This window comes from Schistocerca serialis, chromosome 7 (assembly GCF_023864345.2).
Source record: "Schistocerca serialis cubense isolate TAMUIC-IGC-003099 chromosome 7, iqSchSeri2.2, whole genome shotgun sequence".
NCBI lineage: Eukaryota > Metazoa > Arthropoda > Insecta > Orthoptera > Acrididae > Schistocerca > Schistocerca serialis.
This window is the reverse complement of record NC_064644.1, coordinates 458942562-458957927: the sequence shown is the minus strand read 5'-3', so window position 1 is coordinate 458957927 and position 15366 is coordinate 458942562. Positions and strand designations below refer to the sequence as shown.

The 15366-nt window shown below is 44.7% G+C and overlaps 1 protein-coding gene across 2 annotated transcripts in view; it reads left to right on the top strand.

Moving 5' to 3' along the window:
- The window catches only part of LOC126412741 (neuroendocrine convertase 1-like), a 492712-nt gene that overhangs the window by 331514 nt on the left and 145832 nt on the right, over positions 1–15366 (top strand). For both annotated transcript variants that reach the window (XM_050082477.1, XM_050082478.1), the window contains exons 6-7: positions 1510–1675; positions 12642–12814. In XM_050082477.1, coding sequence (XP_049938434.1) covers positions 1510–1675; positions 12642–12814 — 339 coding nt within the window. The remainder of the gene's footprint in view (positions 1–1509; positions 1676–12641; positions 12815–15366) is intronic.

The window sequence follows — 15366 nt, the reverse complement described above, 5'->3', positions numbered from 1 at the left end:
TACACAGTTTCAAAGTGACAGCTACACTTACAATCTGACATGAGGCGAAATCTAAATAATAAATAACCTCACCAAATTGCTCAAACCTTAGGCATTTCTCTACGAGAGCTATCTCTCTGTTTTCAAAAATCTAATCGAGGAACACCCCAAAATTTTGTTCTTTGGGTACCGATACCCAGCCGGGGTCTCCAAGACGGCTATGCACATCAGACGACAGCAATTTTTACGATGTATTCCAAAGGTCCCGATATCGAATAACCTTGAACATTTTCTTCGTATTTGTATCCGTTTCCGTGATACGGAGCTTCACTGTTATTCTACTTGTACAAATAAAATAAGTACGTAGTATCCGGTGTAAGGCGAAAACGTAGTTTATAAAGCGACATAGTACTGACAAATGTGCTGTAAAGTGTCTCCGTTATCTACCATGTTGTAGTACTGAAGCACATGCAAATTCTTTTTTAGCGTAAAAGCCGATATGTCAGCGTTATTTCAAGATCACATAAGTAAACTACCTACATTTTACTGAGCAATACCAGTCTTTTAATGTGAATTGAGCTCTGCTGCAACATGGAAAAGAAGGAACCAGAGGAATTATGCTTCTATCGGAACACGAAAAATAGGAATATGTTCCTGTTTATTTAAAAGACTCTAATCGAAAAGTGGGGTTCCAGCTGCCTCATTCTACTTTCCTCAGCACCTTCAAAAATTTTCCCACAAATTTTTGCACTCCAACATATTCCCGCTGAAAGAAAAGAAGGCAATAGCAGTGCAAAAGGGGCGGAAAAGTAATAAATACTGGAAGGTAGTAGACAGTGGTGGTCTTACAGAACGAGCGAAAGAGACAATGGCAGTGTGAGAAAAAAAGAGGGACACAGTGACAATAGGACATAATTGACAGCAACAGATCATTGGTTCGATAAGAGTGAAGGAGACAGTGTCAGGGAGGGAGGAATAAGAAAGAAAAAGCGGAAGTGGGTGAGAGCCAGTGATAATGAGAGACAGATTACAAGACAATGACAACGCGGAAGAGAGAGGCAGATACAGAGAGAAGAGACAGCAGCAGTGGGAAGAAAGGAATTATTCATTAGCAGTAAGCGGCTGTGGTTGCGACACAGGAAATAATGACCGAGAGACACAAAGAGGTAATGACAATCAGTTGCGCTGAATGACTGAGTTAGAAAGGACAACCTGGAGTGGGTGGGTGTCAGCGACCTACAGCGATTGACTAGTGGGTGTGAGTTACATTTAGGGGAGCTTGTAGTGAGCTGCATGTTAACAAAAGCGCGAATATGTTCGCACGCCAAAATTTTTGGGAGAATTTTTAAAGCTAGTGAGGAAGGTGGAATGGGACAGCTGGTATCCCAATTTTCAGTCAGAGTCTTTTATATAGATAGGAACATTTTTCTGCTGGTAATTATATCGTAATGTCCTGGTGATTCACGTCTTCGCTCTGATCGAGTAGGGAGATCGCCACTGGTCACTAACATTGTCGGTGTAACGTTGCAGGATCCGAACATAAGCTTCGATGCCAACGATGACGACCCCGACCCGACGCCACGTTACGACCCGTCGGGCTCCAACGCGCACGGTACGCGCTGCGCCGGCGAGATCGCCATGGCTGCCAACAACGGCAAGTGCGGTGTCGGCGTCGCCTTCAACGCCCGCATCGGAGGTGAGTGGCTTCCACTTCTCTAAAAATTCAAAATTCAAATACAGGACCGCGTCTCAGGTCAACAAGTCCCCTTCATCCACATGCAATTCCTTTCAGCCTAACCATACCATACCGCACTAGCCAGGTACAAGGTACCGGTGTAAACAGCTGATCACTGGCACTTACAGGGGAACCTCCCCATCGCACCCCCCTCAGATTTAGTTATAAGTTAGCACAGTGGATAGGCCTTGAAAAACTGAACACAGATCAATCGAGAAAACAGGAAGAAGTTGTGTAGAACTATGAAAAAATAAGCAAAATATACTAACTGAGTAGTCCATGGGCAACATATGCAACATCAAGGATAATAGGAGCACAGGCGCGCCGTGGTCCCGTGGTTAGTGTGAACAGCTGCGGAGCGAGAGGTCCTTGGTTCAAGTCTTCCCTCGACTGAAAATTTTACTTTCTTTACTTTCGCTAAGCTATGATCTGTCCGTTCGTTCATTGACGTCTCTGTTCACTGTAATAAGTTTAGTGTCTGTGTTATGAGACCGCACCGCAAAACCGTGCGATTAGTAGACGAAAGGACGTGCCTCTCCAATGGGAACCGAAAACATTTGATCGCAGGGTCATAGGTCAATCGATTCCTCCACAGGAAAACACGACTGATATATTCTATACGACACTGGTGATAGCATGTGCGTCACATGACAGGAATATGTTGTCGACCCACCTAACTTGGCGAATGGGTAAAAAGATTCTTCTACCTTGCCCGATTCAGGTTTTCTTGTGGATGTGATAATCACTTCCAAAAAATTGATGAAAACATAACAGTGTGTCACATAAACTTCAACAAATGAATGCAACAGTTTCACAGTCGCACAGTTTTCTCTGTGCTCTGTCAAAACATATGTTTTTAAGGTTTCAAAATTTTTCCGTGTGTAGACCGTCAAATTCTGCATATGTCCAAGCAAATCTGAACATGTCCTGGAATTTTGCACAGCGAAGTTGATTATGTGTGAGTGCCTGAACCCTGATAATTGTCTGAAAATAAAAAATTTTCACCCGAGGGAAAATTTGAACCGAGGACCTCTCGTTCCGCAGCTGCTGACGCTAACCACTGGACCACGGCGCTCTAGTGCTGACATCCTCCTTGATGTTGCCTATGTTTAGTATAGACTGCTTAGTTTGTATATTTTGTTTACTTTTTCATAGTTCCACACAATTTCTTCCTGTTTTCTCGATTGATCTGTGTTCAGTTTTTCGAGGCCTATCGACTGTGCCAACTTATAACTGAATGTGAGGGGGCTGCGATGGGGAGGTTCCCTTGTTAGAAACTTTGCTGTCTTCTTCATAGACACAACAGTAACATTCCACCGAGAAAGCTGCCTCACTAAAATGAAATTAAATGGAGTTCAAAATAAAACCGTAATACATAATGGTACGACGTGTCTAAATTAAGCTTTCCAGCATTGTCCTGTAGTTTTCTTTATTGTGACTATGAAACACCGAATGAAATACTTCGTGGTTCCACCGAGGCTCTCTGTTACTCAAACAAAATGATTCATTCGTCTCTGTTGATGCACATTATCTGACCATAGGAATATTATCAGATCTAATGTACAAATGGAACATTTGTTTCTGGTATTTCGTCACATACTTGCCATTTCGTTTCTGTAATGTGTAACTAGAGCCAGTCCAAACAACTATTGCTCACCACGTAATTCATTCGACGCTCAGTGTGCACAGTAAGCGTCGATTTGTTTCCCATACAAATAACAGATTTTTAATCAGAAATTTACCTGCCCATTCGATAGAGCTGTCCGAAATTAGTCTAGCGGAGCTCTGACGGCAAAGGAGTATCGTACACTGGTTGCAGACCACGTACATCCTTTCATGACTATAATGTTTCCCGAGAGCAGTGGCATTTTTCATGAAGATAATGCGCCACGTCACAAGGCTAGGAATGTAATGGAGTGGTTCGAGGAACAGAGTGGCGAGTTGCAATTGATGTGCTGGCACAGCAACTCGCCAGACCTGAACCCGATCCAACACATCTGGGATGTGACTGGACGAGGCGTCAGAGCTCATCGCCAGTTTCCCCGGAATTTACGGGAATTAGGTCACTTGTGTGTGCAGATATAATAACAGGACGTACCCTCAGCCATACATTTCACATTGGCGTGCGGAAATTCCGTTACAGATTTCTTGTACTTGTAGAGGGAATAAGCGCAGAATATTTTGAATAGGAACCTAGGTCCAGAAACGTCATCCAACGATGCAACGGAACGCGCTGGAGTCTGTAAATGTGAGTGTACGCAGAGTGATTCCTCGATGATGTTACAAACTTTCTAGGATTATGGAGACGAGTAAATGAAGCAATTTGAAGTGTGGGTCCCTGGTTCGGAAACGAACGAGTCGAAAGTTACAAGCAAAAAACGTTCTCAAACCTCTGGCACTGGGGCTACTGTTGTTGCTAAGTGTGTAGAGATGGTAGTATGGACCAAAACACGGAAAAAAGGTCTAGTAAACATGAGCTCTAAAATACGTACCCGATGAGCTGGGCGCGAAACACATAGCTCTTAAGATATGCATTTTAGTGCCCATATTTGCTAGACTTTGTTTCTTGTTTTGGCCCACGCTACCACTTCTGGAAGTAGCACACCCTACGTCCTTTAGGAGCAACAGTTGCCGTACGTGTGATCCAGCGTCAGAGGTATCAGAACGATTTCCGGTTATAATTTGCGACTAGTTCGTTTCCGGACCAGTGACCCTGTACTCAAACCGATACAGTTATCCATCTAAACTGTGCCAGAAAGTTGTTAACATCATCACGGAACCATCCTGTGTATACACAAATTTACAAGCCACAGGGCCCATAGGTCCAACGCTCTGTAGCATCGTTCGCTGACGTTTCCGGATATGGGTTGCTATTCAAAATGTTATGAACTCACACTATTCTACAATTCCGAGAAATTTGTAACGGGAATTTCCGAAAACACCCCACATGCTTCCCGTCCAGTACTAAATTGGTGATCCCTTGATGTCTCAGAATGTGTCCTACCGACCGATACCTTCTTTTGGTTAGGTTGTACCACAAACTTCTCTTCTGCCCAATTCTATTCAGTACCTCCTCATTAGTTAGGTGATCTACCCATCTAATCCTCAGCACTCTTCAATAACGCCAAATTCTGAAAAGCTTTTATTCTCTTCTTGTCTAAACTATTTATCATCCATGTTTCACTTGCATACATGGCTACACGCCATACAAATACTTTCAGAAAGGACTTCCTGACACTTGAATCTATACTCGACGTGAACAAATTTCTCTTCTTCAGAAACGCTTATCTTGCCATCGCCAGTCTGCATTTTATATCCTCCCTGCTTCCCAAGTAGCAAAACTCCTCTACTACTTTAAGTGTCTCATTTCCTAATCTAATTCCCTGATTTAGTTCGACTACATTTCATTATCCTCGTTTCGCTTTTTTAGATGTTCATCTTATATCCTCCTTTCAAGTTACTGTCCATTCCGTTCAGCTGCTTTTCCGTCATTTGCTGTCTCTGGCAAAATTGCAATGTCATCGGCAAACCTCAAAGTCTTTATTTCTTCTCCCTGGACTTTAATTCCTACTCCAAATTTTTCTTTTGTTGTCTTTACTGCCTGCTGTGTATACAGACTGAATAACATCGGGGATAGACTATAACCCTGTCTCACTACCTTCGCAACCACTCCTTCCTTTTCGTGACTGTCGACTCTTACAACTGCCGTCTGGTTTCTGTACAAATTGTAAAGAGCCTTTCGCTCCCTGTATTTTACCCCTGCCGTTTTCAGAATTTGAAAAAGAGTATTCCAGTCAATGTAGATGTAGAAGCAGAAGATTTTTTCTGTGTGATATTTTCTGTTGCATTTGAAATAAATTTTTGTGTGCATGGGTCCATTTCCGCTATCAACAGTCTCTCGCAGGTAAATACGTAAAATCTTGAAATTTATACCAGATAGGAGGCTGCCCGAACTGGCCTCTGACCATGAGCCAGTACTTTTACACCTCACGAAAACTGCACTTTTATTTCATGTTCGTTCCAGTGCGTCTCTCACCAATTGAGACAAGTTTGCCAGGGTACTTAATAACGCCACTCGACACGACCTCGATTTGGCATCACCGGCCAATATAGCTCGTGCTGTGGATTAACTTCCCGCCAAAATACAGAAAGCAGTGAAACTCTCTACCTCCACTGCACCTCAAAATTTAACATCCATGGACGACTTGCCACCTGTTACGAGAGCTGAAGGTGCAGAAGAACCGCTACCGTCGGAGGTGGAAGCAGCTTCGTGACCCTCAGGACAAACGCCAAATGAGACGCCTCCAACGCGAATTCAGCCACCGGCTCGCCGAATGGAGGTCTGAACAGTGGGAGGATAGGATGTCCACTTTCCTACTCCACCAAAAATCTGACTGGGCTGTCATTCGCACCCTGCGGCGTTCCATGCCAGCGACTGCCCATCCTATTCGCACAGCATCGGGCTTGTCGTATGATACCCTCCAAGTTGTGGAAACGCTGGCAGATGCGTTCGAGGCCCAAAACCGCCCTCTGGTCCAGGACCTTTCTCCGAACGAACTACAGGAAGAACATGAAGTCCTGACAGCTGCTGCTGCTTTCCACAACCGCCCACCCCAGTCTGCTCCCCTTCTTATGTCCATGGCAGAAATTCAGCGCATCCTTCGACGGAAACGTGGCCGGTCGGCCCCTGGATTGGATGGAATTTTAAATGAACATCTTTGCCACTTTCCCCGCACACCACTCATCTTGTTCACCAAGATTTTAAACTGTTGTCTCACGTCTGGCCTTTTCCCCCCCTCAGTGGAAACAAGCCAAGCTGATTGCGATCCCCAAGAGGTTCAAGGACCCTACAGTGCCGACCAACAACAGGCCCATCAGCCTCCTAAATACTATGGCGAAGGTCCTTGAATCTGTGATCCTTCACCGATCTTCCAAACCTCTTGCGGCAGCTGGAACGAATCGTCCTGAACAGTTTGGATCCACTTCGCACCTCTCTGCTGAACTTCAGGTCCTACGGATCACTGAACACATCAACAAAGGCCTCAACACTGCCAAGTCGACAGCTGCCGTTTTTCTGGACTTGCAAAACGCCTACGACAAGATCTGGCAAGACAACCTCGTACTGACACAGACCCCTATACCCTCATATTTATGTCAAGATCGTGGATGACTTCCTCCGTGGAAGGACTTTCCTAGTTTCTCAACGGGAATGCGTTCTGGCATTGTCGGCAGGCACTCCGCAAGGATCGGTGCTATACCTCATCCTTTTTAATATCTATGTAAATGATATGCCTGTCATCCCCGAGTGCCACCTTGCACAATATGCTGACGACACAGCACTATTCACCACTGGCCGCATTACTGACGCCGTCGTCGCCCGCCTCCAGCGACAGGTGGACGTCACCATCACCTGGTGCCGGACAATCAAAATAGCACTCAATGCCGCCAAAACTACAGCAGTTTACTTCACGAAACGGCGCCCAGCCCTCCGGCGCAACATTTCGATTGCAGGTGTGCAGGTGCCCTGGTCCCCGACAACCACCTATCTCGGGGTCCAGATGGACCACAAGTTGCTCTTCCACTGTCATGCGGAGTATGTCACCAACGAGGGGCAAAAGCTAACCAGGGCTTTGTACCCGCTCTTTCGCAGTAGGGAACTTAACCTGCACACCAAGCTCCGCATGTACCGAACAGTTATCCTGGCTGCCCTCACGTATGGATCTGCTGCATGGGCCACGATTAGTGTCACCAGGATGCGTACATTGCAGCGCCTGCAGGACAAGGTGCTCAGGTGGAGCCTGCACGCCCCGCCACTCACGAGAATTGTCGCTCTCCACGAGGAAGCGGATATCGTCCCCCTAAAGACGACCATACGCAACATCGCGCGGCGGCTCTATGAGAAAGTGGATGCCTTGCGGGACACTGTCCATGGGTTACGCCACGTTGGGACCACACTTCCACGCCGCTTGCATCGACATCCGGTTTCCCTAACCATCCTAGAGGAATCGGATTCCGACCATGGCTAACGATAGGGCTGGCACGCCCACAACAGACGCATCCTTTGGCGGGACTAGCCCCCATTCTACGTCCAATACTTTCCAACCATACTTGCCCACGTTACGCTAAATTTTTCTGCCTGACTCATGTAGTACTGTCACCGTCAGAGGGTGGTACGGGACTACAAGCCCCTCCGCCACACCTCCAAAGTGAATTGCAGTGACGCAGTCACTGCTCTGTGGATAAATTTACTGCCTCACCAACACAGTTAGACCGCAATAGACCAGTGATGCTGTACTGTAATATATCACAAAAAAATGTATTTGTTGTAGTTTATCATTGTACTTAAAGATATGATAGTGTTGTGTGCATACGCTCATGCAATACAGTGCGAGATATGTTCGTTTGTTACTTTGTGTGTATGTAATTTTTGATGAGTGGGTATGACCAGGCGCGCGGTGTCGTTGCTATGAGCCTGCCTCGAAATGTACTACGAGTAGCAATGACTAAAGGCGACTCTTAAATCACAAGTAATATAGGGAGATAGCACGAGTCTGCCTCGAAAACCGTTAAGAGTAGCAATGATGGATAGCGACTCCTAAATCATGAGTAGTACAGAACAATAGCGTTAATAAATGCAAATTCATGATGAGAAGTTCAGTTTTATGAAGAATGTACAATCCAGTATAGGTGTTTTTGTTTTAATAGTCTGTTCCGCGCTAATTAAGCCGCCAGGAAACTGCCTAATTAGTTCGCGATTGGTTTGAAGAACATTCTGGATACTTGGAGCGATTGCTTTGGTCAGCCACATCACCCCGAATGGATCCCATCGAACATTTATGGCACGTAATCGAGAGGTCAGTTCGTGCACAAAATGCTGCACCCGCAACACTTTCGCAATAGAGTGCGTGGCACGTCGAGCTCCTGCATTACGCCTGGCAAAAGAATGTCAAACATGATGATAGGAGGGATCTTAAGACTTGTCACCTCAGTGTGCAGTAACAGAAGAATGAAGGGGCATCAACTTACTGTTTGTAGTGCTGGTGCCTCCAGATTTTATATATATATATATATATATATATATATATATATATATATATATATATATATATATATATATTAAAAGGAATTTAATTTATTTACCGATTTCGGGGACTTAGTGCCCTTTTTCGGAAGGTTACCTATCGCATTAATTGCGAGTGTCAGCCATATGATGCACACAATAAAATGACATGGTATGTGGTTCATAATGTCCGTACAAAATCGGTATAAAGAAGCGAAACAACAAGTGCAGACATCATGCCAGAACGGGAACTAATGCTGATTGGCTCCTTTTGTGGCATTATGTCTGCATGTGTAGTTTCGGTTCTTTATACTAATTTTACACATACGCTATGAACCACCAGGATAATGCTCGGGCATACACTGCTCGTGAAACTCAATGTGCTCTACAAGAAGTCCAGCAACTCCACTGACCACGGCCATCTCCGGATTTGTCTCCAGTCTCCACGGGGAGTGACCCGTGTGACTCAACCAACAACTCTTACAGAAATACGTGAACAGGACGAGCTGGAGTGGCATAACGTATTCCTCTATTCGCCATCTGTACGACCGACCAGATTCCACAAGAGCACCCGGGTTGCCGCTCTTGTACTAATACGAGTGTCTCAGCATGGGTCGATATTTAGTACCCCAGAACCGCTTGTGCTATTGCTCTGTAAATGTAATTGTTTTACGTAATCTATATGCACTGCTGCAACAATAGACCTTGGTAACCTATAAAAGGATGTACTAGTATTTTCTCCGACTGTGTATATCGTGTTGACCCATAAGTCTTGGCGACTTCTTTTTAAGTAAAAAATTTTGCGTGATATGTAAAATGTTCTGGCGCTGCGTTTCATATTATTCGATAGACGATTATGTGCTCTACAAAACAGTCTTTTTAGTTTTTTTTGCCGATAGACATCTGGTCCTTTCATATCATTAAAATGAATGATCAAGTCGACAAGTGAAAGCGTCTCCGACATCTTTGGCGTCTTATTTATAATCGATGTGCCAAAGGCGCATAAGCTGCTCGAGCGATTTGCGAACTGTATAACGAAGAATCGGTGCCTCTTAGGACGGCTCAAGACTGGTTTAAGTGATTGAAATATCTCAGTTTCGACCTCAAAGGCGTGCATGATTCACTACAAACTGCTTGATTGCAACCGAACTGTGTATCAGGTGGAACTTTAAGTTCAAGAAATGGAATAAACTATCCAGCAAAAAAAATTGTCAGCTGTGAGTAGGAGTCGTGATCTGAGGCTTCCGTACAAACTTAATAATGTATACAGAAAGTTTATCCATTCTGGGAATCGAGAATCCCGATCATTTTTGCCCGTTATCGACATTGATACAGGCAAGATATCGGTTCCAGAGATTCCAAGACTTTCAAAAATGTTTTAATTTCAATAACATAAATTTAGCATAAAGTCGTCCAGGAGGCAGGCGACCATTATAAAAATAATCAGTAGTTCTCCATCCACAAAAAAAGGGAAAAAAATGGTTCAAGTGGCTCTGAGCACTATGGGACTTAACTGCTGAGGGCATCAGTCCCCTAGAACTTAAAACTACTTAAACCTAACTAACCTAAGGACATCACACACATCCATGCCCGAGGCAGGGTTGGAACCTGCGACCGTAGCGGTCACGCGGTTCCAGACTGTAGCGCCTAGAACCGCTCGGCCACTCCGGCCGGCTCTCCATTCACAAACCGGTTCGCAATGGTTAAAGTCAAACATGAAGCAGGGAATGACTATTACCCATATGAGGCGTTTCGGAATTTATCCACCATCAGATATCCAAGAGCGACTGCTGCACGACATCTACGTGGCGTTTCACATAAAACTTGAAACGTCATATCTAATTGCAGATATCGCTCCTGGATATCTGATGATGGATAAATCCCTAAACGCGTCAGTAATTACTTGCCTGGTATTTCACTTTTACCGTTGCGACCTAATTAGCCTGAATACAGATCTGTTGACTTAATTTCAAGTCTGACGATGAATAACAAATGACAAAAGAAATGTTTTTTCGTGTGATACAATTACAATTTAACACGTTTCGCATTTTTTTTCCATTTACTTGCACTGTGAATCCTTCCTACTTGCCAAATTTCATAATTCCAAGTCTACGGGAACCACCCTAAGAGTTTGGATGAGTGAATTTGTATCAAAATATGACATGAACAGCCGTATCTTTTGACAATGATTATAAGACTTGATACGTCTACACTTTGCTGATAAAAAGGGGTCTTAACCGATGGACGGAGAGACAGACAGTCATATCTACATCTACATCTACATCTACATGATTACTCTGCAATTCACATTTAAATGCTTGGCAGAGGGTTCATCGAACCACAATCATACTATCTCCCTACCATTGCACTCCCGAACAGCGCGCGGGAAAAACGAACACCTAAACCTTTCTGTTCGAGCTCTGATTTCTCTTATTTTATTTTGATGATCATTCCTACCTATGTAGGTTGGGCTCAACAAAATATTTTCGCATTCAGAAAAGAAAGTTGGTGACTGAAATTTCGTAAATAGATCTCGCCGCGACGAAAAACGCCTTTGCTTTAATGACTTCCATCCCAACTCGCGTATCATATCTACCACACTCTCTCCCCTATTACGCGATAATACAAAACGAGCTGCCCTTTTTTGCACCCTTTCGATGTCCTCGGTCAATCCCACCTGGTAAGGATCCCACACCGCGCAGCAATATTCTAACAGAGGACGAACGAGTGTAGTGTAAGCTGTCTCTTTAATGGACTTGTTGCATCTTCTAAGTGTCCTGCCAATGAAACGCAATCTTTGGCTCGCCTTCCCCACAATATTATCTATGTGGTCTTTCCAACTGAAGTTGTTTGTAATTTTTACACCCAGGTACTTAGTTGAATTGACAGCCTTGAGAATTGTACTATTTATCGAGTAATCGAATTCCAACGGATTTCTTTTGGAACTCGTGTGGATCACCTCACACTTATCGTTATTGATTGATTTGTTGTTCATTTCCTGTTTATTTTTGTGGAAACCGACACTAAAAAAATAAGACCACCAGAACTTATGGGCCAGCCCAACAGCACAGACAGGTTTTTTTTGCGTTTGGGGCGGGACGGGGGTGGGGGTGGGAAGGGAGTTGGTGTACGGGCAGCAGAGGCAGGAAGAAATCAAGGTCGCATTTCAGGCTTGAGGTATACGAAGTACAATGAAACAGCAAGATTTTGAGATGAAAAAGAATATGCAGCTTGGGTTCATTCTATACAGCGTCATAAAAATTGTTTGACTACGACAGACATACTTACGGAGACGAATCTTTCTAAAAGATACTGAAGGTTTTCGTAGAATGGAATGTTAATGTCTCTAAAGTTCATTTCCTCGTGCCTCTTGTTTACTTACTCGGAACTGATACAGTAAATAAAAATGAAAGGGTCGATACAGAAAGGGACGCATAATTTCAGTCTATTGATGTAGTTGTCATAACTGGATGATACGTCACACGAGAACCAATTCTTATTATTACACAGAGTTTTAGATAGGTTATAATTTACAAAGATGTTTTTTTCGGAAGTAATTGATCTGTTGAAGATGGTTCAAATGGCTCTGAGCACTATGGGACTCAACATCTTAGGTTATAAGTCCCCTAGAACTTAGAACTACTTAAACCTAACTAACCTAAGGACATCAGACACACCCATGCCCGAGGCAGGATTCGAACCTGCGACCGTAGCAGTCCCGCGGTTCCAGACTGCAGCGCCATAACCGCACGGCCACCGCGGCCGGCGATCTGTAAAAGACAGAGTGGTCGCATTCAGTGTCGACTTTATGAAAAGAGCGGCGAGTTCAGTAGAATTATATCACCACTGCATACGGTTAACCCACAGGGGTGCGCTTGCTGGATGGTGACGTCAACGACAGGGTGGAGGGCGTGTCGCTGGGCTGGGCGCACCAGCTGGTCGACATCTACAGCGCCTCCTGGGGGCCCAACGACGACGGCCGGACCGTAGAGGGCCCGGGGCGGCTCGCAACTGAAGCCATCGAGAGGGGCATCCGAGAGGTAAGCTCCGCCACTGACCTGTATTATCGCAGACCCACTGAGCACATCCGGGATGCCACCGAGACATATACAGGCTAAACAATGATGAAACCGATAGACTGTTTGGACAGATTCCTGATCGGAAACGGAGGAAAAAAAAAGGCCTGTGAATGTATGTCTGGAAACGCGTCGTTGCCACGGTAGATGGCACTGACGAATGGAAGTTTCTCTGACTACGTGCCGTTTGTCCCTTTTGCGTTGCAGACTGTGTGGTCGACGCAGCGCACCGTAAGCAGTAGAGTGGTCAGATATTCGTGTTGTGAACAAGCCGAGATGGTGTCCGTGCACGGTCAAGCAGATGGAAACTGCCGAGAGGCAGGACCTGGTTCTCCACATCTGATGTACATACAGTCCGCTGCCTTCCTGCTCTTCGTCTGTCTGAAAGGTCCCACGATGACACAAAGGCCCAGGGCTTGGAATGATGTGTGATGTGGTTGGTGTCTGTGAGAGTACTGGTTGTGGTACAGCCGTGCTGCCTCTCGACAGTTTCATCTGCGTGACCGTGCACAGACACTATCGCTGCTTGTTCCCGACGTGAATACCGGACCATTCTGCTGCTTACACTAAACGCATCAATCACACAGTCTGCAACACGCACGGCACATGGTCGAAGGAACTTCCATTCGTCAGCGCCATCTACGGCGCCAACGATGTATTTCCGCCCATTTGTTCACGGAGTCTTTTTTCCTCTACTTCTAGTCAGGATTCTGTCCTCATAATTTGTCGGTTTAATTAAAGTTTATCCTGCATAAGTACAGACCACAGACGAGTCTCTGAAATGTGGACAGTGGTTGAGCAGTCATGCAGCACAGCGCCATCCACTACCCACCTTCCCTTCCCCCTCTCTCCCCCTCCCCAACCCCCTCCCCCCACACCACCAACATATTTTGACTCGTGCAATCCGTTTTGCGACATCTGGCCAACATTGTCATGTGATAAAGTACAATTTGCGCTGTCCCTATTCCAACACATTGCTCACTCAACGAAAAATTATGAGTTCTGACATCGACTGCCTGCGAAAACTTTCAAGTCCTAATTATCTCAAATCACTTAGAGGAATATACTATATCCAAATATGGACTGAACACCACGAAACTATCACTCTACGTGCGAGAGGTGTAGGTCCTACATCATTCATCACCATCATTATCAGTTTCCTGATACGTTTGTAGCTCCTTTGCGTCTCTGTTTCTGGTTGTCCATCGCTTCATTCTTAACTCTGCCTATACTCTTCTAAGATTGTTCTTAAAAGTACTCTTTCGCTCGTAATTTATGCCCCATCCAGTTTCTTCTAGTTTTTGTTACATTCAGTACTTTTATCTGCTCTCCAACTCCTCTCGGAGGCTCCTCATTCTTTATCCTATCTATTGAACTTATTCTATCCACACTCCGCCATGTACACATCTCAAAAGCCTTCAGTCTTATTCTATAATTATTTTCCCCCAATGTACACGTTCCAACATTCTAGAGGACAACCCTCAAATATTTGTCCATACTGCTGCAGAAAACTTCCCTTTTCTTACAAATTTCAAAATGTCTCTTTCGGAACTGCTGTCCTGGTATTAATTTCTGTCCTGTTCCAGTCGCTTTCTTTCCTGCTTCCTAGATAATTAACGTCTTGCGCATCTAATGTCACTCCATTCGCAGTGCCATTACTTTTGTTTTCTTTGTACTGATTATCAGTCCATTGACCTTTCCGATTAATTCCCGCAATTCTTTTTCATCCGTTGCTACAACGGCTGTGGTGTCTCAGTGCTCAAACTCCATATTATTCTATTGTCTTCTAGGGGACACTGCTGTCATATCCTTTAAGAAGAGACGAAAAATGTATGAGGTAGACTGCGTTCTTATTTTACTCCTTCTCCTAATTCAGTCGTGTTGATAGTTCTTCCTTTCATTTTCACTGATACTTCACCATATTAGTAACAGACAGAAACGCAAGAACACATACAGGGTGTTTAAAAAATGACCGGTATATTTGAAACGGCAATAAAAACTAAACGAGCAGCGATAGAATTACACCGTTTGTTCCAACATGCTTGGGACAACAGTACATTTTCAGGCGGACAAACTTTCGAAATTACAGTAGTTACAATTTTCAACAACAGATGGCGCTGCAAGTGATGTGAAAGATATGGAAGACGACGCAGTCTGTGGCTGCGCCATTCTATACGTCGTCTTTCTGCTGTAAGCGTGTGCTGTTCACAACGTGCAAGTGTGCTGTAGACAACATGGTTTATTCCTTAGAACAGAGGATTTTTCTGGTGTTGGAATTCCACCGCCTAGAACACAGTGTTGTTGCAACAATACGAAGTTTTCAATGTAACCAAAGGACCGAAAAGCGATGCAATAAAGGATCTGTTTGAAAAATTTCAACGGACTGGGAACGTGACTGATGAACGTGCTGGAAAGGTAGGGCGACCGCGTACGGCAACCACAGAGGGCAACGCGCAGCTAGTGCAGCAGGTGATCCAACAGCGGCCTCGGGTTTCCGTTCGCCGTGTTGCAGCTGC